This window comes from Struthio camelus, chromosome 3 (genome assembly GCF_040807025.1).
Source record: "Struthio camelus isolate bStrCam1 chromosome 3, bStrCam1.hap1, whole genome shotgun sequence".
In the NCBI taxonomy this organism is placed as follows: Eukaryota; Metazoa; Chordata; class Aves; order Struthioniformes; family Struthionidae; genus Struthio; species Struthio camelus.
In genome coordinates this window covers 108,857,705-108,883,336 of record NC_090944.1, presented here as the reverse complement: position 1 = coordinate 108,883,336, position 25,632 = coordinate 108,857,705, and the positions used below count along the sequence as shown (strand labels likewise).

General features: G+C 39.7%; 1 protein-coding gene across 3 annotated transcripts in view; it reads left to right on the top strand.

Annotated features, from left to right (window-relative positions):
- Nucleotides 1-25,632, top strand: part of EPAS1 (endothelial PAS domain protein 1) — a 108,504-nt gene that overhangs the window by 30,053 nt on the left and 52,819 nt on the right. Inside the window, exon 1 of one of the 3 annotated variants that reach the window (XM_009676280.2) lies at nucleotides 1,781-1,812. The exons of the other annotated variants lie outside the window; for them this stretch is intronic. Within the exon in view, the coding sequence (XP_009674575.2) occupies nucleotides 1,796-1,812 (17 nt within the window). The 5' untranslated portion in view covers nucleotides 1,781-1,795. Of the gene's footprint in view, nucleotides 1-1,780; nucleotides 1,813-25,632 lie in introns of those variants that run through there. 3 annotated transcript variants of the gene reach the window in all.

Sequence of the window (25,632 nt, the reverse complement as noted above, 5' to 3'; positions counted from 1 at the left end):
GAATGAGCACTGTCTAATCTTCCAATACATGAAACTTTAAAGTCCTTTCAGAAATATTTTTAAAATATGATATAGAAAAACATTGATGGTCTGAATTCAAATTCTGGCTCTGTCGCTGATTTTAGTAAGTACGGTGACATTCTAGTGACAATTTTCTGCCTCTCTCAGAAGTAGGCTAATAATTGTTATCTGGCTGATGGGTTTGTTGTGTAAATTAATGTTTGCGAGAGCTGGGAGACTATCAGATGAGAAGTGACTTAAGATAGCATGCTTGTGCCTCCCTGTCTATGTGTATATGTATATCACTGCAGGAGTACTGTGTAGCCTACTGGAGCAAGATATGTTTTATTTGCCACTACTATTACAGAACAGACTTACTGCCTCGAGTTCAGCAGTTGTATTTGCTTGATTTCTGTCCAGATATACAGCTGGGAACTCTAACCTGACTTGCTAATAGCATTTATAAATCAATTTCAGGGAGGAAAGGTGGTGGGGGTAATCTGGTTTACAAGATTTGCAGGCAACCCTGGAACACACGCTTAGAGGAGCAGTTCTTTTACTGTTAAACAGATGCTCTACGGAAGATAATCTTTGATTCCTTTTAATAGTCCATTTAAGTTGAAGAGCGTTCTCAGGTTTTCATTTGGAGCTGCTCTGTCACAGGAAAAGACCCAGTGTTTTCTTTGGAACAAATGTTGGAGCACTTCTTAGTAGGCTATCCTACGGATTTGTCCCATGAAAACCTGGTCTAAGGTACTGAGTTGAGATTAATATGGTTATTATTTTAACTCAATCAACAGAAATGTCATCATATATGTCATTTTAAATACAAGGTAATATATTTCCCAGGATGCTAGCAGTTAGATACCGGGAAACGAAGGAGAGAAAGTTTAGAGCACGTTTTGGTAAAATAAAAGCTGAGAAAAAATTCTATGTTTGTGTTATTTATGCAGTACAATGACAATTGGCAGATAGGTCTCACTTTAATTAGGGCAGTCTTTTAGAGTATCTTGGTGTACTTTTTAAGTTACTTAGTCATCATATGTTTTTGTGAATTTTATTTGAGGGATGTTGTTTTGCTAGGAGTGGATGGACTATTAAATGGATTGTTCTGGACGGACAACGGCATATGTTTGAGAAAAGTTTGAAACCATTTTCAGGAGAAATCAGATGTCACTGAGTAGGATACATCATTTCGCTTAGCCTTTTAATTGAGTTGGTGGGACTTTTCTGTTTTTGTTCTGTCTTAAATAGTTGTATTAGCCCCTCCCCCCACCCCATTTTCCCTCCCAATTTTGTGGTTTAGGGAGCATGTGTAATAGTGGTCCCTGTATAATTATGAAGGATATCACTCTTTTGGCTAGCTGCTTTGTGATCCCCGGGATGTCATGTTATCGAGATCTGCTTAACTTCTCCTGGTGAGATAGCAAGCGTCTGGGATACCAAAATACTCCTCCCAGTTACTGACTAGATGACTGACTGTGTTCAATTACTTTCAATTACGTTTGATCGTGTTTGATTCTGGGACCCTCTAATGAGACACTTTGTGCCTCAATTTCCACTGACCTTTAGCTCAAGAGAGCGACTCTGCCAAGCTGAGGTCACCCTTGGCAGTTCATCCTCGGGGTGAGGAAATGGTCCTGACAGCCCGGCTGTTGAGAGCACAGGTAGTCCGCCGCCTCCTAATGTGCGTGTTCGGATGCCAGGAACTGTGCGCGTTTGGATGCAGCAAGGTGTTAAACTGTGAATTTCGGGAAACATACAGTTTCTGTGCCTCGGTTTTGTTCTATCCAGGATGCTTTCTGTTTTAAGGTATGTTCCTATTGTGAATTGTGCTACCTCTGATCTGCTGTTCTGCAATGATGGTTGACAGTTGATTGTGTCAATCCGTTTGCCAGGGTAGGCTGTTCCTTATATTCTTTTAAACCTCACTTTATATATTTCAGATGATGGAGCTCTAGGCACTTTCCTTGGCAGGCTACAGCATGGATTACTTGACTTCATTATAAAATTTTTAGAGATCTGTTGTTGGACATTGCCACTGCACGTAGCCCATGTATTTAACACTTTCTATCTGTGTTAACATCTTCCCTCACGGTTTTTCTTATTGGAGTTATCAAAAGGAAACTTCGTCTCCTGAATTCATGATGAACAATATGTTGAAGTGAGCTGCTTAGCACACGTTAACAGTATGAAGCTTGGACTTAACGTTTCAGCACCAAAAATGCAAGCGCTTCATAGCATCAGGTTGTCTTGAATGACTCTGGCCACTCCTCCTGCTCATCAGCGTGACTGTGGAGTGACTCAACTTCTGCCACTGGGTCTGGATGAGACCAACAAGCTGTCTCTTATGACCCAGGTGGTTTCTATACTTGTGGGACAATTCAGGCAGCTGTGACAGTTCATACCTGGTGGAGGTTCTGTCCATAGGTCAGCCACCGGGCGTGAAGGACCCAGCATGCTCCCTTTCTCCTTTAAAACTCGGTGATTTTTAGTTTGCCTTTCTGGGGGACACGGGTGAGTGAAGTGTAATAAGCACCTTAGCCAGAGATTGTCATTGTGAGCTTATTAAGAAAATTACAAATCTCTGAGAATGTTTTTGTGCAGACTGATGCAGCATTACTGGTAGTGACGTTGCTCCTCTATAAAGAAGTCCAAAGTGCTAAATTTTAGTCTTCCGGTTTCTGCATTCAACATCCTTTCTGTACTTCTACAAACGTGGAAAGGGGGTTGTCTACCAGAGGGTGGCCCAAAGGCCCAGGAAATGAGGAATGGCTGTACGTGCACATGTGGCCCTTCACCTGCAGTGGTGTGTAACAGAGGTTGGGCTGAGCTGCCACTTCGCATCCTGGCCTACCTGGAAAAGCCTGACTTCAGCTCCCCAGCAAATGTGCACTTCACCTGCACAGAGCCAGAGCGGTTGAGCTGCAGGAGGGCTGAATGGCTTTTGCTGTGAGAACAGGGTGGCACAGGAGCGCTGCCTGAAGTGCCAAACCCTCCAAAAACTGCCTGGGCTTCTGCTGGTTCCTACCTTGCACCAGTGTCACAAGTGCTGGTTCTCTTCATGGTTAGCGCTTGTAACAAGAACAAGTTAAGAATTTAATGCCTCCTAAAATATTTCCTCCCGGGGGGGGGGGGGGAGGTAGTTTTTTTTTATTGTTATTTGTTTGTTTGTTTTTAACTTCCTCTTCTGATGTTAGTAGTCTTCTGTGGTGTTTATCCTGTTTGGATGGTTGGGAATGTCGTACATATTGGAGTTATTTTGCTGATAGAATTTTTCTTACTCAGGGCAGTAAACTGGTTTGCAAAGAATGAAGAGGGCTTACTATAAAGAATTACAGTCAGGACTAGGAAATTACACTGAATTTCAGTGTAGTTCTTCCAAATGCACTGATTAAACTTACTGTACTGGGATCTATTAAATGAAATCCATTATTACCGCTGCCTTTAAAATATGTACTTGAGGAAGCTGAAGAAAACTGCACTTTATTTTCAAATACATAATTCTTTAAAGCTGAAAATTGGATAAACATAGCGGTAGGTAAACAAGCAATAAAAGAGCAGGTTATATTTAAAAATAATCTGGATATATGGAATGTTTTTATTTCTCTATTTGTGAAATGCAGTGATCAAACTATTCTTTTAATAACTCAAACATTGATAGTACCATGTATATTCTAATAGTTATGAATAATTTTATTCCTAGTAGCTGGCACAATGTGGACAGAACCCTTCTCTTAAGCTAGGCAACACTGCAAGTATGGGTATTAAACACGTGTAAAAACCTGTAATTTTTTCTCGTATATCAGTCTCATGCTCTATTTCTTTAAAAGTAACGTAATAAAGTAGTTAGCTGGTGATGGTAAAATCTTTGTTGCTTATATAAAAATAGTAACTGCTTTCTTGGATTTACAAGGCCACTTTTCATGGGGATTCTTTCTAAAGTATGTAAAATGGGGAAACTGTGTTTTACTCTGCGTTTGGAAAGCAGTTTAATGAAGCCAGTAAGTCAACTGGCTGATAAATAACTAATGCCCCAGAGTAACTCTCATTTAATTATGCTTTTTACTTTTTGAGCTAAAGCTAATCAAATCTAATTACAGTTTTGGTACTCTTTCTTCTGTGACTTTATTTAGGTCTAGAAAATTTAACTGCAAAAAAATCTGTCCATAATAAATTCTGATTAAATGAGCACATTTAGACTTTAAAACAGTTAGACTTGTAATTTAATTTGCTTGTCTGTTATTATAAAGAGTTTGGAGTAGGATAAAGTATCTATTCTGCTCCTCTGTCCACTGTATTACCTGACACAGCAAATATTCAATATTCTGTTCTACAGAAACTCATCAAATACTTGGCCAGACAAGAAGCAAAGTTGCTTTAGTAGAATTTTTATGTCTGATCTTCCGTCAAAGAGGTGCCCTGGTCGTGAACCTTCCCCTGTGTATGAATATGTGGAATCAGCAGTTTTCTTTGAATAGGGGAATGTTTAGGGTGTTGCCTCCAGAAAGATTGTCCGAGAAATTCAGAAACTTTACAAATGCTTTATTTCAGCCTGTGGATGTGCCATTAATACAGGCTTATTGCAGCTTTCTTAGCAAATTCAGTGCATCTGTGCAGAAGCAAAAAGGCTTTCTTATTTTGTTTTTTCAAGGGTGACAAAAATGGGACAAAAATAGAGTTCCTTAGCATTTTTCTTATTCATTCCCAATAAAAATGTGTTGTAAATACTTCTCCCTTTTTCTCCACTGGCTGAGTTAAAAATGCTGCTTCATTCTACTATGTATATATTTATATAGTGATCTAATTACAAGCAGAGGAACATTTGGTACCTTCCGTTTTCATCTCAAATATTTGTGGAATATGTGTAGAATCAAACTGACTGTTTTGCCAAAAGATCTCAATAATCTATTGGTGTTGCCAACAAAACACAGGCAAAGTAAACACTTCTCTAAAAACATGTCTTGTGCATGCCTCACCCCCACACGCTTCTTGAGGCCTGGCCTTAAATCTCAGCTGTGACCTACATGAATGAAAAACCTAGGCCTAGAACGCAGGCAGACTGTAAAATAAAATCATTAGGTCGAGAACAGCAGGGCTGTGACAACTCACAGTATATGGCTGGGATTTTAAAAATTATTTTATTTTATTTTACAAAATCATTGGTAAGCTTAAGACTTAACAACCCATTGTGATAATGTGATAACTAGGAGCAGCTAACATGTCTTCTCAGCTGTTCTTTTCCAGCAATGTATAAAGGTGATTAGGGCAGCGTTTGCTATACGAATGCAGTGCTCGTTTTACAGTTGCAAATGTGACAAAATAAAGGTGAAATTAATGGAATCAGGATTCCTCTGCCAGTGTCTGCTTCTGCACTTCAGGTTCATAAAATAAGGGATATATTTGTGAAGCAGATGGGGGGAAGACAGTATTTCTTATAAATCTGGGCTAGCATGCAAGCTATGTTAAGTTTCTTGGAAGTCAAGAAAGACTTGGTGTTGGGTGCTCTTGTGCCAGGGTGACCATGAGCTCTTGGCTGTTGAGGGGCATGCGTACTCTAAGTGTAAAGCTAGTGGATTGCCTCACGTTTTTTCTTCAGAAAAACTGCAAGTACTGAGTGCTACAGTATACTGTTGTCTGCCTCAGTAAACATCTTCAAAAATCACTAGTGCTATTTGTTGCTTTTTTTCCTTCTATGCAGCCCCTGCAGAACAGGGAGCTGAAACACTGCAGCATCCCTTTTTATTTGGATATGAGTTACTCCGTATATTAAACTAACTTCGCAAAGAACATTTGAGAGCAAGAGTCTGAACAATCTGACCTGCTCTTTTTGTTTCAGGAAATTGCATTATCCAAGGAGAGGTTAAAATTAGAATGAGTATGGGGAGGTTTTTGTAAACCCAGCAACTCTCTTAATGGATGAATCATGTGGGTGTAACTTACAGTACTTGATAGCAAGCAGTCCGAAGGTATATGTGTAATAAGATTACCAGAATCATTTAGAAACTCGAGCTGAAACTACTGAAACGTGAACTTAATCTATTGTAAATATTTGTTACTCATTATCTAATAAAATGTAATACTCATTATCTATCAAAACACATTTGGTTAGAGTTAGGCAAATGAAGGTGAGATATAAGGTGCAAATTTTTAATGTTGGGTTATTCAACATTGGAAGAGCTTACCTGGAGAGGTAATTGGTAGAGCTGGGCACGTTTTTAAAGAATATTTTCTGGAAAAAATATTTTCTATGAAACAGGAAAAAAAAAAGAGCTGGTACTAGCCTAAAATGAAGGGAGAGGACTGAGAAAATGCTAAAACATTTGGACAGTGCTGAAAAATTTTTGATTTGACTTCATTTTTAATAAAATTAACAAATTCCTGTGTTGCACTACATCAGTCATCTAAAATTTGGCCTTCTACATTTCTTTTGATTGCGACTTAAGTAATCTGAATTACAGGTTTTCCTTTGTGTGTGACTCAAGCTTTTTTCAGATTTTCTTTTTTCCCCTGAACGTCATGACACACATGAATGAATCTCTTTTGGTGGCTAGAACTGAATCAAGATCCTGTCTTCCTTTCAGGAAGAAGCTTTTTAAAGTTTATCAGCTAACCCAGAATATCAAGTGTTTATTCAACATCACTTATGGAGCCTTCATCACTTGAAGCCTTGAACGCAAAACAGTCTTTCAAAAACTGCAATTGCCCCTACGAGTTACTAGGTCTGATGAAAATGTTTAGTCGTCTCGGTTTGGGTTAGACAGGAAGTCTGACTAGAGGATGACAAAGGTCTTCTCTAGCATTGAAATCTGCAAACAGCTGTGTTGAAACATTAATATAATGGAAAACATAGCATTAAAGGTAACCCTTCCATACACATTATCAGCTTCTGATATTATGAACAAGAAATTCAAAATGTGGAACAGTTGGAAAGAGCAGGTAGCAGAATTTCTAACTTGGTTGTTCTCAAAGGGCTGATAATTTTAGAGCCACATTCCTGAAAACCTGCCTACCTACAGTGAGAGATAGAAATGTTTGTCTTTCCCAGGAGAGCTATTGCTGTAAGAAATGGATATAATAATATCTTGAAATATACTGATTCCAGGTGATATTCATCTTTGGCCTAGTACATGCATTTTCTTTAGGTAGTCATGTTCGGAGTCCTGTAATATACAATTTTGTTTTAATCTACGAAACATGATTTGCTAAATACTTTTAAGTAGCCAATACAATGGCATGTACTAGTTGCATGAGATCTAAAAATGTGCACTATTGCTCCCCTTTTCTTGAAAGGGAGAGTTCTTGCTAATTTATAGTGTCAGAGGCCTTACTAACTTTTTAAAATGTTAACAATGGAAAATGAAGCCATGAAGAACTGAAAGTTTTGGTGCTAGCCAGTCTAGTGGTATTCCAAAGCTGTTCTATAGTGTGTTTCCTTTAAAAATATATTCACATATTTGTAAAACAAACAAACCAACCCTACTTAGATAGCTTAAGGTAAGTACAAATTTGTATTTTAGTGGTTATGAAGAAGTTTTTATAGATGTAGTGGCATTATACTTAAAGAACACTCCTTGTATTTTGTTTCATCCATTAGCATATCTAAGGTATTTAGTGTCATAAAAAGGTACTTAAACTTTCAGTATCACTGTGATCACTCGCACTTAGGTTGGTATGATAAACTACAAAGCAGCCCTATTCAGCCATTGTTGTTCGGCTATTCTAGGGGCTGTTGTTGGTCTTCCAGCCCTGTCCATTCACAATTGTCTTACCCTCTGCATGAGTAAATTCTTGGTGTTATTGGGTGCTTGTTGTCACAATACTTCAAAGATCTCCGGCATGTTTACAAACACTAACAAAAACCTGTCTGTATTTCTACACTTTTAAACCGCAAACGTTACTGCTGATGTGCCAGACTGTAACTATCATGGGGTTTATATCTTAAACTTGTTGCAAATGCCTAAATATCTTTGTGGTGGTGTGCTTGGTTAGATTTTTATCCGCTGTTGTCACAGAATAATATACTTGTCAACTGATCTCAATGACAATGATTTTCAGCCTCTTAGGTAATTACAGAGAGTATTCATCCGAAGCGGATTGTATGAAGAATGAAATTTTAATTAGAATGAAATTTTAAATAAAAAAAATTAAAATCTTAGAATGAAATTTTAATAAATAAATTTATTTATTTTAAATAATTCTTGGAAGAGCAGAATCATACGTATGAATGCGAGAAGGCATTCAGCATTAGGTGGCTTTATTGCACCATGAGATTTTAGGTAGCGTATTTCCATCGAATACAAATGTAGTGACCAACTATAGCTATGGTGTACTCAGCTCCTGGATTTTTACCAAGGTCTATGTTGCCTCCTGTGTGGGTTTTGTAACCGGTGAAAGAAGATTGGAAATCAGTGGAAACACGACTGATGTTTCCCTGTAGGGCTTTTGCAGGACAATTCTTCAGAGCGGGCTGTGGCTGTCTGCTTGCCCCAAGGGAAGGAGCTGGTGGGGCCGACCCGTGTGTTGCAGTCGCCCAAGTGGGAGAGCCCCTGCGGTGGGAGCGGAGGGGGCTTCGCTGGCTTGTGCTGCCCCTGAGTTTCCCCAGCCCTTCTTTTAAGGGAACTTCTGTCGCAAGGGAAAATCCATCACGAAGTGTCACTTATGAGACTTTGCTACTTCTCCCAGTGTATCCCTGTGTTGATTGGACCACACCTCCTACCCTTCCTTAGGCGTACTAGAGTCATCTAGCACACAGGGGAATGCAGAGAGGGGGAATTTGCCAACTTTTCCGTGCGGGATGGGTGATGGTCACTTGCAGGGGATGAAACAGAGTCTTCCCTTGCCTTCTCACCCACCTGGACAAGTGGTTCAAAATAACGTGAGTTAAATTTTTAAGAAGATGAAGACATTTGTTAAGGGGGGTTGACCCCTTTTATTGTTTTCCGCAGCTTAACTCTGCACTTTTAAATTAGCAGTTTGGATGAACATTTCCAGTTGGACTAATGGAACATCTTTCTCGTAGCTTTGCTGAGCTGCAGATGGACTATTTATGTGCTAAAGCTGTAAGATTATCAGCTGCTGTTAATAACTTCAGTTCTTGTTTTTTCTCCTGAAAGTGATTTGAAGAATGTGTTATTACCATTATTAATCAGATGGACGTTTTCATGAGAACATCCTTTCCATGCTCAAGCTGTCTTAACAGTGCTCCTGGTTTTTACATAATAATAAAGTTGTATATGTTCCGAATGATTCACAAAAGGGACTATCCTGCTTGCTTAGGCATGTGCTAACTTGAAAGTGGAATAGAAGCAAGTGCAGATATCTTGAAGGAAATTTAATGCTGGTGTTTCGAAACACCCATTATTTCCCATTTAAGAAAAACAACCCCCCTCCAACCCTACTTTTGTTCGTTAACCACAAAGCTGGCTCAACCAAAGCGTCTTTGAAACGGGGATCTAGGCCAGAGCATAGCACCAAGCATAGCTAAGCTGAATAAAATTTTTTTTGGTTCTGTCTTTTGAGCCTTTTCTCGGCAGAAGTGGCTGCTGAAATCACTTCTGGCTCCTGAGCAGCAGCTCCCGCGAGCGGTTCTCGCCTGTGCAGCCGGCGTTGCCCTGCGCCCTGCCGCCTCCCCGCAGCCTCTCCGAAGGCCCTGCCTCGGGCCGGCCGGGCTCTTTGTCTTCTCGCTCGGGGCCTGGGGGAGGTTGCTGGGTTGGTAACGTACTGGTGGCCGAGGCGGCCAATCTCCGTCATTAATCCTCACTCCCCAGTCTGGAAAGTTGGGATGGTAGCATATCCTTCCTTCCCCCCTTTGTGTGTCTTATTTATTTAGACTGTAAACTTTTTAAAGTGGGGACTTTCTGTTTCTCTACCAAATACAATGCTGTACCAATCTTGGCAAGAACCTTATGTTACAAATCTAGCTTAAAAAATAATTAAACAGGAGGTGGTCAAATGGAAGGAGTTATCTCCCGCTCTTCTGCTGTCGCCTGGTTAGTTGCTTTCCTCGCCACGCCGTTCCATAAGACCCCTCCATACGCAGGTTACACCCACATGCTGGCGTGTGACTTCAACCTTCTTTTGCAATCACCTTTGAATTTGGCCCTCCTGCCATACAGGATTACGGTGCAACGTAGATGCCCTGAGCAATTTGGGGGCTGTGTGGCAGGGGACTGTAACACTCTAAACACCATCCTGAGAGATGGTAAACTCCCTGTTCACTAGTGTTTTGACGTGAAGTGGGCAGGTGAAGAACCCAGAAGTGCAGCAGGAACAAAAAGGGTTTGACCGTTGCATCAGTATTTGCTGGGGGTGGAAAGCTCGGTGGAGTTTTAAATGACATTCGTTTGGTCTCAAGTTCTTTGCCATGAGAGCCGTAGCAAAGGCAAGCGGTACTGAATTACAGGGTTAATGTGAAACGGTTTTAGAGCAGACCCAAGAGTCTGGCCTAGGCAAGCTCCTCCATATAGATGGATGCCTGTGGATCTTCATTCATATTAAGGCTTTTCCTGTGTACGAGTGACAGAGCAGGCCTGAAGAGGGAGTAGGCACATTCTTTGGTTTAAAGAAAATACATTGAGAAAAACATAACTTTTTATACAGGCTTTTTTTGGCAACTTTGCATACTGTATAAGCAGGCATTGAAGAAGATAATACTACTAGCCGTGTTATCTGTATAGCACCACTCCTATCCCTTTGCCTGCCAAATCTTAAAACAGTCAACCCTCCCCAGCCCTAAACCCCACCATAAACACAGTGTAATAAAATTTCAGCTTCTCAAAGGGCAAGCATGAAGTAATGAACCGCAGTGACCAGTATTTTTACTTTCTGATTTTTTTTTTACAAGGGGGAGGATGACAGCAAATGGCACTTATTCTAAAAGTAGTTACTTCTTGTGCTCTTCGAACCTTGGAAATAAAATGACTCGAAAGCTGCAGGGAGCAAAAGCTGGATTAGAGATCGCAGTAGAGATTTCAGGTGTCATGGTGGCTAACGTGGAGCGGGGGTCCACCTAAAGACAACGCTAACAGAGAAGGCATGTCAGGAGTCTGACATGTTAAAGGCTTTAAGAACAAATCAAGCCAGCATGAAGTCATTATACAGTGTGTCTTTGGAGAGAGTCAATGTAATGAATACAGTGCAAGAGTAAAATGGTTTCAGTAGTCTGAAACAGGGAGCAAGCACTTGGTATTGTGTTTTGAGGAAATTGTAGCTGTGGAATGAACCTACCGGTTGTTTGTACACTGGGATGTACGCTGCAGTTGTTGGGTTTGTTATTTTTTCATTTGTGCCTTTCCTAACAGACTGAGTGCTCTAGTTGCAGGCTGCACAGTTTTGCAGCAAAATAACTCCTCCTCCAAAGTATTTTGAATCTGGTAATATGTGTAGAGCTCTTTACAAAGTAGGGTTCAACTTGTCTCTGGGATTTCTGGGTGCTGCTTTGTGAAAATGCATTTGAAGAAAATGTGATATAAACAATACAAAATGTGAACCTTTATTTCTCTTAAAAGGGCTTTTTGCGATCATTCCGCTTGGATTCTACTTCTATCCTCTGGTGGGTTAAGCAAATAAAATGGTTAAACACTCGCTAAAGCAGAGCAAGAAACTGTGGAGGAAGTAAGTTCTGATCTACAAAGTTTTAAGGAGAAAATATTTAGGGGGCAAATCTATTTTAATACACTGTACTTTGAAAGTATTTAGCTTGTTCACATGCCAGGAGTTGTTATAGGACCTACGGTGAAGGTGTGGAGTATGAAATGACTATACTGAAGGGAAATAGAGAGGTGGTCTCAACTTAAAGAAATACTAGCTATTTGGAGGCAAAATATATTCCCTTGCTCCAAGTAAATGTTTTATTGCCTATGCTGGTAGGTGTGTATATATATATATATATATATTTTTTTTTTTGCTGTAGTTAAATATGAATTGCATGCACACAGTCCAGGGAGTGATTTTTGCTAAATGAGTGTTACTTTTAAACTACTAGAAAATGCAGTCATCAAAACGCATTTTAAAAGAAGATTTAATAAAGGTTTGACAGTGATTAGAAGAGCTATCCTCTTTTAGCTTGTTTCCTTGAAGAATCAGGGTTTATCCAGTTATGTCGTGTCTCTGCCTCCATTCCTGTCAGAGCCATATAGATCCCAAGGATATTAAACTCCTGAAAAATTGGTGTTCAGAATCAGTGATATAATTGCTTCAGGGAAAGGGAAAGGCCGCAGCATAACCATGCTTCTCTGTAGAGCCCAGAGACAGCATAGGACTGAAGAAGTGGGTGATGCCCCAGCAGTGGGAGAAACTTCAGTCAGCCCCATGCTACTGCTGCAGACAGCAGAGTCCAACAAGGATATGCAGAGCCCTAAGAAATGAGATTTTGTTAGCACTGTTGTTGACAGAACAACCTGTTGTCTTTGTAGAATGATTTACTAGTTTAACTCCTGTGGCATCTAAGAAACTCGGCATTGAAATATTTATGCTTGATATATGGTAGAAATAGATGCAAATAAAACGTTTTTCCTTACTCTGCTTATTGTGAAGCACTCCCGTGTGTGCTTAAACCTTACTCTTCTTGGACAAACGTGAGAAACTGCTGGGCAGCTAAGGTTAATATTAACACTTGATACTGCAAGTTATTTTATGCTGGCCATGTTAAAGCCTTCCATGTATGGGTAATTCAAGACCTGAGAAGTGCTGTTGAAGTTCTCCATTCTGGAAACGAGTTGTTGCTTTCAACTGGAGAAACAAATAAGCTTCTAAACAATTTTTACTTAGGATCTAGCTGTAGAAAGGTCTGTTTTGGTTGGCGAGGTCCAGTGGTGTGTGTGTGTGCGCGCGCGTTTGGTGTGTGTTGTCAGGTTCATGATTAATTTTGGTAATTGTTACGCTAGTGTAACAATGAAGGCATTGTCACCAGTAACATTTTCACTTTCCTGAGTGACTGCGGTGCTTATTTAATTATTTTTGCAAAAATGGTAGGTTGTGGGAACTTTTCATGTGTGAACCACGGGGAAGAGGGGAATCTCTTTTTAAGGGCTGTATAGGTTTGCTGTTCCCACAAACAATGGTGATGAAAGCTTCTTAAATCAGCTTCATTGCTGTTGGGAGTCCAGATCTACTGCAGATCTGTTCTCAGAGTCTTTTTCCCCAATCAAGGCAGTACTACTGTTTGTTTTTTGTTTGTATTATGTATTTGCTGGAAGGAGAGTACTATTGTGTTTTAGGGTGATTACAAGCGTAAAATAGATTCTCTTGAGAATGCTTTGTCTACACGCATCACAATTGGTAATTGTTTTGTGTTGTGTAAGGGTTTGCATGCTGCACTTTTTATTTGGCAATGTATGTGTGACTCTCACAATGGATTTCCACCTCAAACACTTTGTCATTGATATTTTAACGAAGGTTCCTAGAACAAAGTATAAAACTCCTACATCATGCTACCTTGCTAGGCAATCAATGTTTTCCAGTTTAAGGACAAGTTCTTCTGCCATTTTTGAAATAAAATTTGCTATATTCTAATTGATGTCTTATTCAAATAAGACCTGGATGAGGTCGTTCTCAAAGATGCAAGAAACGCAATTGTTGAAGCATGTATTAAAATAGTATCCTTGTGTATGAGGTATCCTATTTATTTTCTGCCAAGTCTACTAGCAGTGGTCATTCCTGAATGCCGAGGAAAAGAAGAACCCAGGATCCACACATATCCTATTAGCAGAGTTTTCTTGAGGTAGAGATGGGCAAGATGCATGGAAAAAATGAGGCTGCTGCCAAACGCTTTCTTTGTAGGTCACTTATTGTAGTTGAAATTATAGGGAGCTCGAGAACAAGCGGTCTATTAGCAAAGCCATGAAAACAAACCATTTGCCACTTCTAACAAATACTGGACAAAAATACGCTCAAAATTTTAAAAATAAATGAAGACTTGGCGAAAAAATGAGACCTGCGTTTATCTGCGTTTCATCAGGTACATGGCGTCCTGGAACCAGGCCCACTGGCAAAAACATGTGGAGCGCTGTCCTCTGCAGCGCCGGGAATGTTCTCTGCTGGCTTTGGCGCCAGGCACCGCGCTGCGCTTGTTAGCGGCAGTTCACACAGACTTCTTGCCAGGCCTGCCCAGAATACTGTCTCCTCTCGCTTCCTGCGGTCTTGCATAATATTTCCTTGCTTCTTGTATAACTGCGACTCGGTCTGGTCACTGCCCAGTTACGCAGCTCACTTTTAACAGCCCCGTCCTGCAAACGTGCCAGGGAGTCACGTCCGTCACGTGAGCGGGTCCGGCGGCGACGCGCGGGAAAATGCCGCGCCAGTGCCAGCCCGGGCCAGATGGGCGCGCGATGGTGCGGGCGTGTTGGACAGCGGTAAAGGTGACAACCTCGGCCTGGGGACGAGATAAGCACGAGATGAAACTTTGGATGGACTGCACCTTTCAACCTGCTGTTGGTCTAAGTTCTTTAACAAGTACAGACGTTAATTAAAAAGGGGGAGACAACACCTCAGGCAGTGCATTAGTGAATGAGTACTTTTTCAGAGCGCTATGAAATTCTCAGTGTTGCTAGCAGCTTCTCAGCCAAAAATCCATATACGTGCCTTGAAACACCTTGTTCCAGGTATCTTGAATGTTACTTTTAAAACAAGCGTAGCAGAACTAGATGTTTAAGGAAAAAGTCTTTTCATTCTACCAGAGTTTAATGCTTCCACATGCATTGTTTTTTGCAATTGCCTGCTGTTAGAACATGCACTCATTTTGCATTACTGTTGAAGAAAAAGTATTGTTAATGTTTATTGTTTGTTAGCCTGGATTATTTTTGGATCTGTTTTGGAAGTGAATTTCACAGCGGCTTGTGTGGCTTAACTCTGTTTTTACAGTGATAATTTTTAAATATTTATGTTTGCCCATACATGTATACATATAACTGCATGTTATTACTGAGCTTTGTCAGTAGCTCATTCCCGAAAAGGCATTCATCTAACATGACACTTTCTCTAGAATTTCTTTTTCTAAACTTAATTTTGAAACTGTTGTTCGTGTTCTTTGGCAACTCCATTCCTGGCATGATTTTAAAAAACTGAGTAGTCAAGATTGCAAATTAGTTGTTTCAGTATGTTTGTGCATTTACTCAATAGACCTTATTGACTTGTATGACACAATTCTCAGATTTTGTGTGATCTTTCAGTTAAATGTTATCTGAGAAGAAATAAAAGATTCATTTTAAGGGAATACATGAGAATTGAATTAATCATCACAGTTACGTGAGATTTTTCTTTAAATCGTCCCATACCATCATCTCTTCCATGAATGCAGGTTATGCTGTTGTCATAGTAACTTTGACATAGAAAAGTTCATGCTGCCTACACATGACTTCCTGCAACCCTCTCTAATAATCTAATTAATTTAATGGAAAATGTACTTTTGCAGGTTAATGTGTATTATGAGGCAACTTCTCCAGGAAAAAAAAATTTGGTCATTTAAAATGAAGTAATTCATATTCTGATCCTATGAATACAAGGTCCTCAGCCAATTTCAGTCTAACTAATAAAATACTTGAAAAGTTGTCAAAGTAATGCAGTGGCAGTACTACTGATATCCAGCAGGCTATTTTACAGTATTATCAATACCAACACTTCTGGGAGGGCTTTATAAATATACTGCATTTTTGGCAGATGGGTGCAAAGCCAGAGTTAGTGGTTACAGCCTGACCATACAACGCTGGCAGGATGGATTCCAACTAGATGGGGTTTGTATGACCACTTTTTGCAGGTGATGTAGATGCCGCTTCCTTGTTGTGCCAGTATGAAGCTAGCTTCTCATTGATGTTTTTTGAGTTCTGGATAAGCCATACGAATATGAATTGCATTGTGATGCTGGGTTGGCCCTAAGACTAGGGAAAAAGGGTGAGAAATACAAAAAGTATTGCACTAAGCGTAACCTGGATGGCTAGAGGTCACAGTCTGCAATCGATAAAGAGAGATTGCTATTCTAAGTGGAAGCAGTTTGGGGTGAATTTTAGGACTTGACAGTCCGTTTCTTTTAAATAGTATTTATCTGTACTGCATAAACCATCTGAGCAGTTCTTTTAAAAGATTTCAGAAAAAAGTATCTTCGCTTTTAAAGTCAGAGTTGGAAATTTATTCAGCATGCAGAATATAGGGATTTAGACGCTCTCCTTCAAAATAGATTAGCTCAACCGCAGTAAAGAATCACAAGCCTCTGCTTCTAAATGAGCTTTGCAACATGTATCAGCAATGTTAGAGAGATACAGAATTTAGCAGAGTATCTGAGAAGTCTACAGTCACGTTGTCCCTGCTTTTCTTTTCTTATTTTTCTTTTCTTTTTTTTCCTTTTTGTATCTGTTTATCCAATGATTTAGAAATGTGCAGAAGACTACTTCAGAATGTTGAAGGGTTTAATCCTCAGCTGCGTACCCGGACAGATGCCCACTGCCTTCAGTGGGAGTTTTGTCTGAATAAACAGCTCAGGATTGTGCACTTGTATACATGTCTAAATATGGATCTCGGTCAAGTAAACAAGCATGTAGCTGTAGGCGGTAATCTACTTTCGAAGCTGGGAAACACCCTGTGTTGCTTATGTGGCTGAGTGCATGTCCACGTCTTGAGCTCTGTGCAGGCTGGTGTTAAGGACCGTGATCACCAATTCACAGATGTCTTGCTGCAGGAGGGGAGCGATAGCTATCTGCGAGGGGTAGCAGTCTCCGTCACTCAGCTTTTGGTACCGTGAGATACCACGCTCCTTTGAAGGACGTGTTAGGGTAGATAGTCGCTTTCAAAATGCCTGGGCTCACAGATAAAGGGAGAAGGGAGCAGCTTGGTTAACGCTGGGTGTTTTTAGTCATACATGCCGGTCAATGCATGAAGCTGAAGACCTTGCTCACCGTGTCTCAGGCTAAGCTTTTACAAGAGCAAGAATAAGTTTTTATCTAAGGAAAAGGCAGTGTAAGACTGGCTGGAAACATTAGAAATTGGCTTATACTTTATGGTGCTGAAGAGTGTTAGAGCTACGTTCTGCAGCTGACACAGTAGGCAACATCTGTAAACCTCTTCAGATGTATTGTGCAGAGACGAGCCTGAAATACTTGTGACCTTTTTAGATACTCTTTTTATAAAACCTGCCTCTAGGCTGCAGTCTGTCAGCAAATAAAGCCAAACGTGTGAGGTCACTGCAAAATACGCCATGTGTCACGCAATATTGTAACTTATATGGTGTAATTAGGGATCTGTGCACAAGGAGGAATGTTGTAGGTGTGTGATAACTGGATTTTATGGTATATTATAAAAGTATTTTATTAAAAGCTGAGGACCTCAGGAGTTTCTGAACAGCTTCTCCTACTGTCTGAAGCAGTAATGGAGTATACTTAACCTTTTAGAGGATAGGTCTTATTAGCAGCAATTATGACATTTGCTTATTTAAGTATGGTTTGAAAGCTTAAATTGATGTGGTTTGAAAAAGTGAAATGAAGGAACTGTAAAATTAATATTAGAAGATGGTGAATGCTACGGTGAGGAAGTGCAATCTCAACCAGAATACTGAAAATAGAGATCTGGAAACCTCTGACTTTCAGATCTGCCAAATCAAGCAGAAATTAATGGTAACTCTTCTTGTGACTTATGGTACATTTGGTTTTGTTTGCTTGTTTGTGTCTTTAAAAGTATTAGGGAATGATGGAGGATGTCCGGAATCAAATTGTAAAAATGAACCTTTTTGAAACGTCAGCAAAAAGATCCCAGAAGAAACAGTGACATCTCCCAAATTTAGCACATAGGTTTCCCTAATCAGAAAAAATAATCTATTATTTCCTTTAACAAGAAAGAGTAGGAACTTTTTTAAAACAAAAGAAAAGTTTAATGCAATAGGAATTTTAACAGAGGCAGAGAAGGACACTTCTTTTCTTAGTTCTCTGGCTTACTCGTACCTGGCGAGGTTGTCTCGTGGGCCGCGGTGGCGTGTGCCGTGCCTGTGCCACCTGAGGTGCAGGAAGGGAGCAACCTGGGGACTCTCTCCTTCCCAAGAGTCCTTCCCACCAGCATTTGCGTCTCCTGCTGCAGCTGCTGAAGATCACCTGTAACATGGGAGGGCTGGCGGCGCAGGACCGCTAGCTGTGAAGAAATGAGCTATTTCAGCCCCCTTGCCTCTCAAGCTGGCCTACCAGAGGATTTAATGTAAAATGGCTTTGCTGATGCTTCCGTGTACTCAGGTGATAGTCTGCGGACAACCACGTGGAGCTGGGGGAATATTCTGGGGAAGTGCCACTCTGCTGCTGCATCCTTCTCTAGGCCTCCGGTGATGGAAGCGGGACCCTGGGCGACATCAGCCTTTCGCCTGGCCCAGCAGGGCTGCCCTATGCGTTCTTGTGGGGATGAGGGTACCGCAAGAGGGTAGAAAAGGTTGAAGAAGTAGGGTCACAAATTATCTTAAGAGACAAATCAGCTTTGCTTTCACTCTATGCAGATCATCAAAAAAACCTCCTGATTTCAGTGGTCCTACATACGTTTTAAGTAAACATCTTCATCGTTATATCATCTCATCTTCATCTCATGTTTATATGCATATGAATCTTTATGTGTATATGAAACAACTGTCAGTCCAATGGTTAAAAGGGCTCTTGTGAAATAACTATTTTTATTGCTTTTGCTTTGTTTGTTTTGCAGAAAATAAACGTTTGCCACTAGCAGCCATAGTTATTCTATTCCAATTATTCCTCCTCTTCTGCAAATGGCATGTATATTTTTCCACAGAAAAACACATTTTACATACCCTAAGGACAACTTTAGCCTTGGTCTAACCCTGGGGGATTACAGAGATAAGATACTAGCCATGGGTAGCAGCATCCCCTGATAAACTGGAGCATCATTAGGGTGCAGGGTTATAGCCTTGGAAGGCAGAGAAAACAACATTTAGGGCTCTTTGAAAATCTTGTTTTAGTGATTGAACAAGAACCATGAGCAAACAGATATTTTGCAAGGATTATGGGGACCCTGTTGTTAATCTTTACAATAATTATTGAACTAGTTTCCTGTCACTTAGAAATTGGTGCTGTCAGTTGTTTGTTGCTGTTAAATCAATAGAGTGAAATACTTACTTTGTAATAAATTGCAGTGTGGGGGCGAAATAGTAGTGTAGTCTATTTCAGGCTGAACTTAAATACTGGAAACATAGCTAAAATGAAAGGTGAAGCCTAATGATTTAAATAACAGGGTCTCCAGGACAGAGCCTTATATATGGAAGGCTGTAGTTGGCACTTGCTTCCTCTGGGGTGACTTTAATAAGGGACTGAGGGCCTATAGCATATGCTAATACTAAGACTCTTCTATATGGTTACTTCGAAAGTGTAAAATCAGTGGTGGAGACTGGTAGGATATTGCAGCAGAAGAAATGAGGCACCGGCAACCAGGAGAGCACTGGTGTAGGTGGGGAGCGGTGAGAAGAGGAGACAGTTCTGCCGAGCGCTCCAAAAAGCGTGGGGAGGCTGGGGTAGCTAACGTGGGGAGAGGGTCTGTTTAACAGGGAGGGATTTGTCTGCTAGATAGAACTGCACATCCAGCAAATAGCCTTAAATATATTTTGTGGTTACTGCTACTTATATACAAAGCAAAACCATAATTACAAAGCTGTTCTTGTTTTTGAAACATCACCACATGCCAGACCAGCTCTGGATATTCATAGGGCACAACAATGTTAAAGACTGAGTGCGCGTGAAAAGGGTAGGTTTACAGGTAGCTGCTATATTCACAAAAACAACCAAAGAAAAATTCTTGTTCGCATCATACTGTTAAGACTTTCACCTTTGGGTGTTTGACAGTGGCTCCTGCAGCACCCGCTTGCGGAGCCCGTGTGCCCACTGCAAATGAAGCAGATGATGGGTGGCCGGGGCAAGAGGAGCCCAAGCAATAGGCTTGCATCTTCCAGCTGTTTTACTCTTACCTGATCCTGGTCAGGCTGTGTAGTATATGCAACGATATCTTTAAGGTCTCCTTGTACTTTTTTAAGTATGGAGAGTTTGGGGCAGAAAAATCTTAAATAGAGTGTGCTGCTGAAGGCAATGTCTTGTGAAATTAAATAATTTCCCCTTTTGAGGCATGTCTTTCAGACTTTGATCATTCTGGTCCCTCATTTTGGAATTTGCTCCAGTATAGCAGCTCCTTTATTTGTCCAAGTGTTTCAAAAAGTTCAAGGAAAAGTTTGATAATTGGTTTTGGTATTTGGTGGGAAGGAGTTTCATAAGAATGAGTCCTAACTCCAGTTGGAGTGAAGACTTCCTACGCAGTTTCACATACTCATTCAACAGCCTTCCCTGTCCTACCAGTGTCCCTACTGTTTGTTTTAAAATAAAATGTGGAGCGTGGAATAGCATACTTGTCAGATACCTGGCATGAGAACCAAGGACTTAGGTGGCCGAGCTTCCAGAGACTCTGCAACCCCAGATTTTCTCCAGGTTAGCCATAGGATATTCAACTTACTCTTCCAGTCTTGCTTGGAGAGCTCACATCCTCCAATTATTCATTGAGAACTATAATCAAAAAAAAAAAATAGAAGGACTTGGGGGTACTCAGTGATGCTTAGTAATAGCTCACTAATAGTTTTATTACACTAGGCCAAATATAGACTATTCATGACAAAGCATTTAGATGTTTGCAGCAGATGAATTGTTTGGCTGTCCTTCCCTAGCACGTTTTAAGGAGTGTAAGAAAGGCTCTAACTAATGCAGGCATGAATAAAGAAACTAATTGAAAATGTGAAGATTTTGTGCATGTATCTGCCCAGCTTATGCCCTGTTCAATACTAAAGGGACTGCATGGGATGTGAATGGCCAGAGCGCTTTGGCTGTTATATATAAAATAAATTTGGGGATTTTTTAGTGTTGTTATACACAGTGAACCTCTGGGAAAGCTTCAGCCTTTGACCTTGGTAGTGGATTATGGCAGGGAAGAATCGTAAGAGCTTGATTTAGACCCATCTGTGGAAAGCTGGTTAAAAATATTCAGCTAACATGCTCTTCCTCCTCCCTGCTCTCTCAGTAAAGGTCCTCTTAAAATACTTTCTCTGTGACTTATTTTTTATCGTTACTTTGGGAGCCCTGAATCATTACTTTGGGAGCCTGCTTGTACGGAAATCATTAAATTTTTTTGTGCTTTGAAAATGTTTGTGCTTTGAAATCGCCTTGGTGGGAGTCCAAGAAGTATTTTCTTGCTCTTCCAGATTTCCATGTACTTTAATATCAATCTATTTTTATCAATGTGACCTCCCCTGGTAGAAGAATTTCTTTTTGTAATTGGTCGTGTAATGATCCCTGAAGAAGGGACATAAAAACTAAAGTAAATTTATCATAGACTTAAAAAGTCATTCGAAGAAAAATAAAGTTTTTATTAGCAAATGGAATGGCACTAGCTTTTGACAAGTATCAGTGGGTAATTTGTCACAAAGTTGAATACTCATTTAAAAAATTATGGTAGCAGAACTCATATTACTTTTCATATTACTTTTACAACATGGAAAAATGCTTTTATTTGAAATACTTTGTCACTACCTTTTCATTTTGCATTCTGTATTAGAGAGTGTTTGTGCTTGGGCTGTGGTGGCAATTTTAGAGTAAACAACCAGTGATGGCACTGCTTGTTGCCTTGGAGAAAAAACCTTTTAACATAGTCCTTATATCACAAATCGCAACTACTCAAATGAAAAAGAATTGAAGAATTAATACTTTAATGATAGTCTAGGTTTTGAAAGCAATTCAGAACATCTGGCTCCAAGTTGCAGATTTATGAAATTTTATTTTGCTAATGAGACTTTTTTTGAAGTGCAGTTGAAAGGATATTTCATTCAAGAGCAGAGGTGACTTTATTGCTCAAGAGAGTGACCGCTATTAGTTGCGTTTTGAGAACAGTCGATAATGTTTTGTTGTTGTTCTTTCAAAATTGTTTGTAATCAAAGCCATTATGCTATTGCTTAAATGGAAAGGCCACCTTTTGCCCAGAACAGCTGTTTAGTTACATTAGCTTCTATAAATAAGTTTATTATTAAAGTTATAAAGCAATCTATTTACCTCTATTAAAGTAAATACATAGCTTAAAACGTAACTAGGAAAACAAAAGGGAGAAGGAAGAACAGCAGTGGAAGAACATAACATCCTTAGAAAAGGATTCTTAATGCATATTTAATATTTTAATCAAACACAACTCCTCTGTGGGTTTGTGGTCTTAAGAAAACTGGGAGGAAGGGAAGCACTATTTCACTGTTCAGCTGACTGAAATCTAATTTCTTGTTTAAAATATTGATTCTCCCTGTTTACACTTAGATATTTTTGGAGGCAGATAGAACTGAACAGGGAAAAATATTAGAACAGCTGATGTCATTTTCTTTAAAACATGAAAACTTCAATTAACTGTGTGGAGAGAATAAAAGCATTAGCATGCACTCTGTTCTCCTTTAGAAACACACACTGGTTAGACACCGAGGTTTCAGTACCACGAATGCTGAAAATGTAGTCTGAGAGCTTTAATTTACCTTCATCTGTCAATGTTAATGGACAGAGCAAGCGCTGGAGCTGCTGTAAAACAAATCTGTTTTTCTTTTGTCTGCTGTGCTAGATAATGAAATAAAAGCTAAATTATCACTGATAAAAGTAATTTGCAGAAAAGCAATGATAAAAATATAACAACAGAGCTTGCCATTAGCAGTTTAAACAGATAATGTTTGCTAGTGCTTGTAACCTACTTCTGCCCTCTGTTTTTGGTTGTCTTCTCCCCCTCCCCATGCTGACAATGGCCTTTTAAGTATAGGCTTAGAGCAATAAAATTAGGATATTCTAAATCCCAGCGGGTTTTCTTCCTTTCGGAGGAGTGATTACTATTTCGTTACTCTTCTTCTGTGCCATGATATTGCAGAGTGAAAGCATGCAGATAGCTTCAAGTGTTGTATCAGTATAACTTTATCCATCTTAACTTAAGGAATGTATCTGCTAATGATGAAAACTGAGAAAATATTTTATCTCATTGCAGCAATGGTAACTCTTGTAAACTTTTCATGAGTTATATGGCGTTTACTTTGAAAGCCCTAGTTCCTGGATTCATGTGCTTAGGTTAGACTATTACTTTTCTGTCCTTCTGTCTGTCTTTCTCCTTTTTCTTATTTTTTTCTTTTTTTTAAATTAAGTTTATTGACTCTAAGGAGAGAAGTCTGAAGTCATGTCCCGATGGTTTGCAAAAGCTCAGAAACAGAAGACAAATGTGTAGACTTCTGAGTCTTGCGTGTGTGTGTGTGTGTGTGCATTATGATTCTACTGTTTATATATGAGTCTGTATACACATACACACACGCACACACACAGAATTTTAGATCTTTTAGCTGCCTTTTAAACCAGCCTTATCTCTACTGAAATTGAGCCATCATTTTTTAATACTTGGGATTGATATTCCTCTTGTGACAGGAAAAGAGTGTCCAGGGTAAAACATTAGCCATAGAATACTTTAAAGATTATTATTTTCATGTTGTAGCTGGGCATGTTGATCAGTACATTTGTGGTTTGTAGAAGTATTTTATTTAAAGACATGCAATTGTGAATGAGTAAATAGGGAACAACTGCTAAACCCTTAACTGCAGGACATAGAAGTAGTCTATGTTTGCAGCCCAAATGCTGCCGTACGGTGCTTGCCAGATTGAAAATGTCAAGGACAGTTACGCTGTCACATTCCTAAATGGTTTGCTTCTGCCCATCCTTCAGAAAAGCTGCCCTTTCTCCACGGCTCCGTCTCCAGCTATTGCTGCTAATTATTATTTGGCTGTATTGCTGCAACACCTACGCCCCTTGGGAAGTCAGGGCCTTGTTGGTCCAGACAAACTAGGGAAGCACATGAAGTCACTCTCCTTATCCCCAAATATAAAAGAAGTGCGCCTTGGAAGTTAGGGAATCTCCTCTCGTCTGTGTGTCGGTGCAGAGTGTCAGCCAAAGCAAGCGGTCTTGCTGCTGCTGGTCAAACAGTGCCGTACAGGCGCAGGCTTCTATGATGTCCTGCTAGAATACGAAGCTACTATTATTGCAATGTTTTATTGTCTGTGAATATCTTGGTTTTCATGAGTACTGTAGAATAAAATATCACATGTAAGAATTTTCAAGGGTACTTTATCTGAAAAAAACCCTTTTTGTTAATCTTGTAAATGACATGGCTCCGTATTGTTCTGAAGTGCTTTACTGTTTATTTTGTCTGAATATTGCTGTTGTAAATTTATAATGTTACAATACTTTGAGCTTTCTTTCTGTATTATGGAATACAGAAGAAATGGACATGTGTCATGCTTTATGCCCTCTGCAAATTGTTTAGGTAAAAAAAAAAAAAAAAATATATATATATATATATATTTAAAATAATTAAAATATTAGGTCTTTATTTTGCAATATTGTTTATATAAGGGAAGTTTGAAAGCTAGGTATATTTCACTGTAGCGTCCCTCAAAACGTGTTTAGTGGCATAATAATTAGCTGCAAACATGAAGAATGATTGCTATAATATCTGACACAGGAGTTCTGAAACTTTGGGAGCCGCTTATGGGCCACAGTGGCATAAGCTTTGTTGTGTTTGAGTCCAATCCGTGTTAGAAACTGAGTATCAGTCACTGTTAGCTTATGGCTATGTTTGTTTACCACCAGTTCTGATCATTTTGGGGTATTTATTCTTGCCATAATTATTTCTTGCCATGTCCTACTGACTGCTCTCAAAGCTTGGTTGGTTAAGATGGTCAGGGCTTGCATAACTGGAACTTAACAGAATCCAGATGTTCCCTTATTTCAGCCACACTTGCACCTTTTTAACTGAGGTGAAGCATGAAAAGTGCTCAGGGTGAAAAGGCTTCCACTTCTTTCTTTATCTAATTCTAGGTCTGCACTTAAAAATATTTTCCATGCCTTTTAAGTCTTTCTACACCTATGGGATTTTGTTTGGTTCTCTCCTTTCCTAATCCGCTGCCCAAATCTGCTGACAGCACTCCCAAATCTTTCTCCCTTTTTCTGAATGGCGTTATCTACTTCCTCCAGATAGTTTGATAAAAATCTAGTTCCCAGTTCTCTCCATGCTTCAGGCCTCTGTATGATGGAGAACATCTCTTAATGAAACTCCATTAGTGGCCCTTCTTACTTTCCTTAAAGTGATATTCATTGTAAATACTCCTTAATAATTCTAGTATTTTTCTAGAATGGAATATAATTTTATTGAGATATTAGAATTACTGTAACATGAGCTAGTTAGAGACATTCTTTCTTTCTTGCCCTATGAAATTACGTGAAATCCCCATAGTTTTCTGTAATAGTGGGCATCTCTTTGGCTTGTAGAACTAGCTGCTTCTTCATGCAGACTTCCTGGTTTTGGTAAAAGTTTCCTCCAAAATTATTGTTTGTTCCTACTTCATTTTTCAACCTTTACCCTCCTCTGTTGGCAGCCAGGTAACAGAGCTGATGGAGAAACATGGACGTTCCTTCCCATGTCAAACAGTGATTACCTTCTGCTAGAAGCTGGTCTGATGTAAGGAGTGTGACATGTCCCAGGAGAATTTGAGAACGATGTATTTTCTGATTTTTGGCATTGACATGAAACAAAAGAAAGGACTAAATGATCAGAAGGAAATAATTTTGA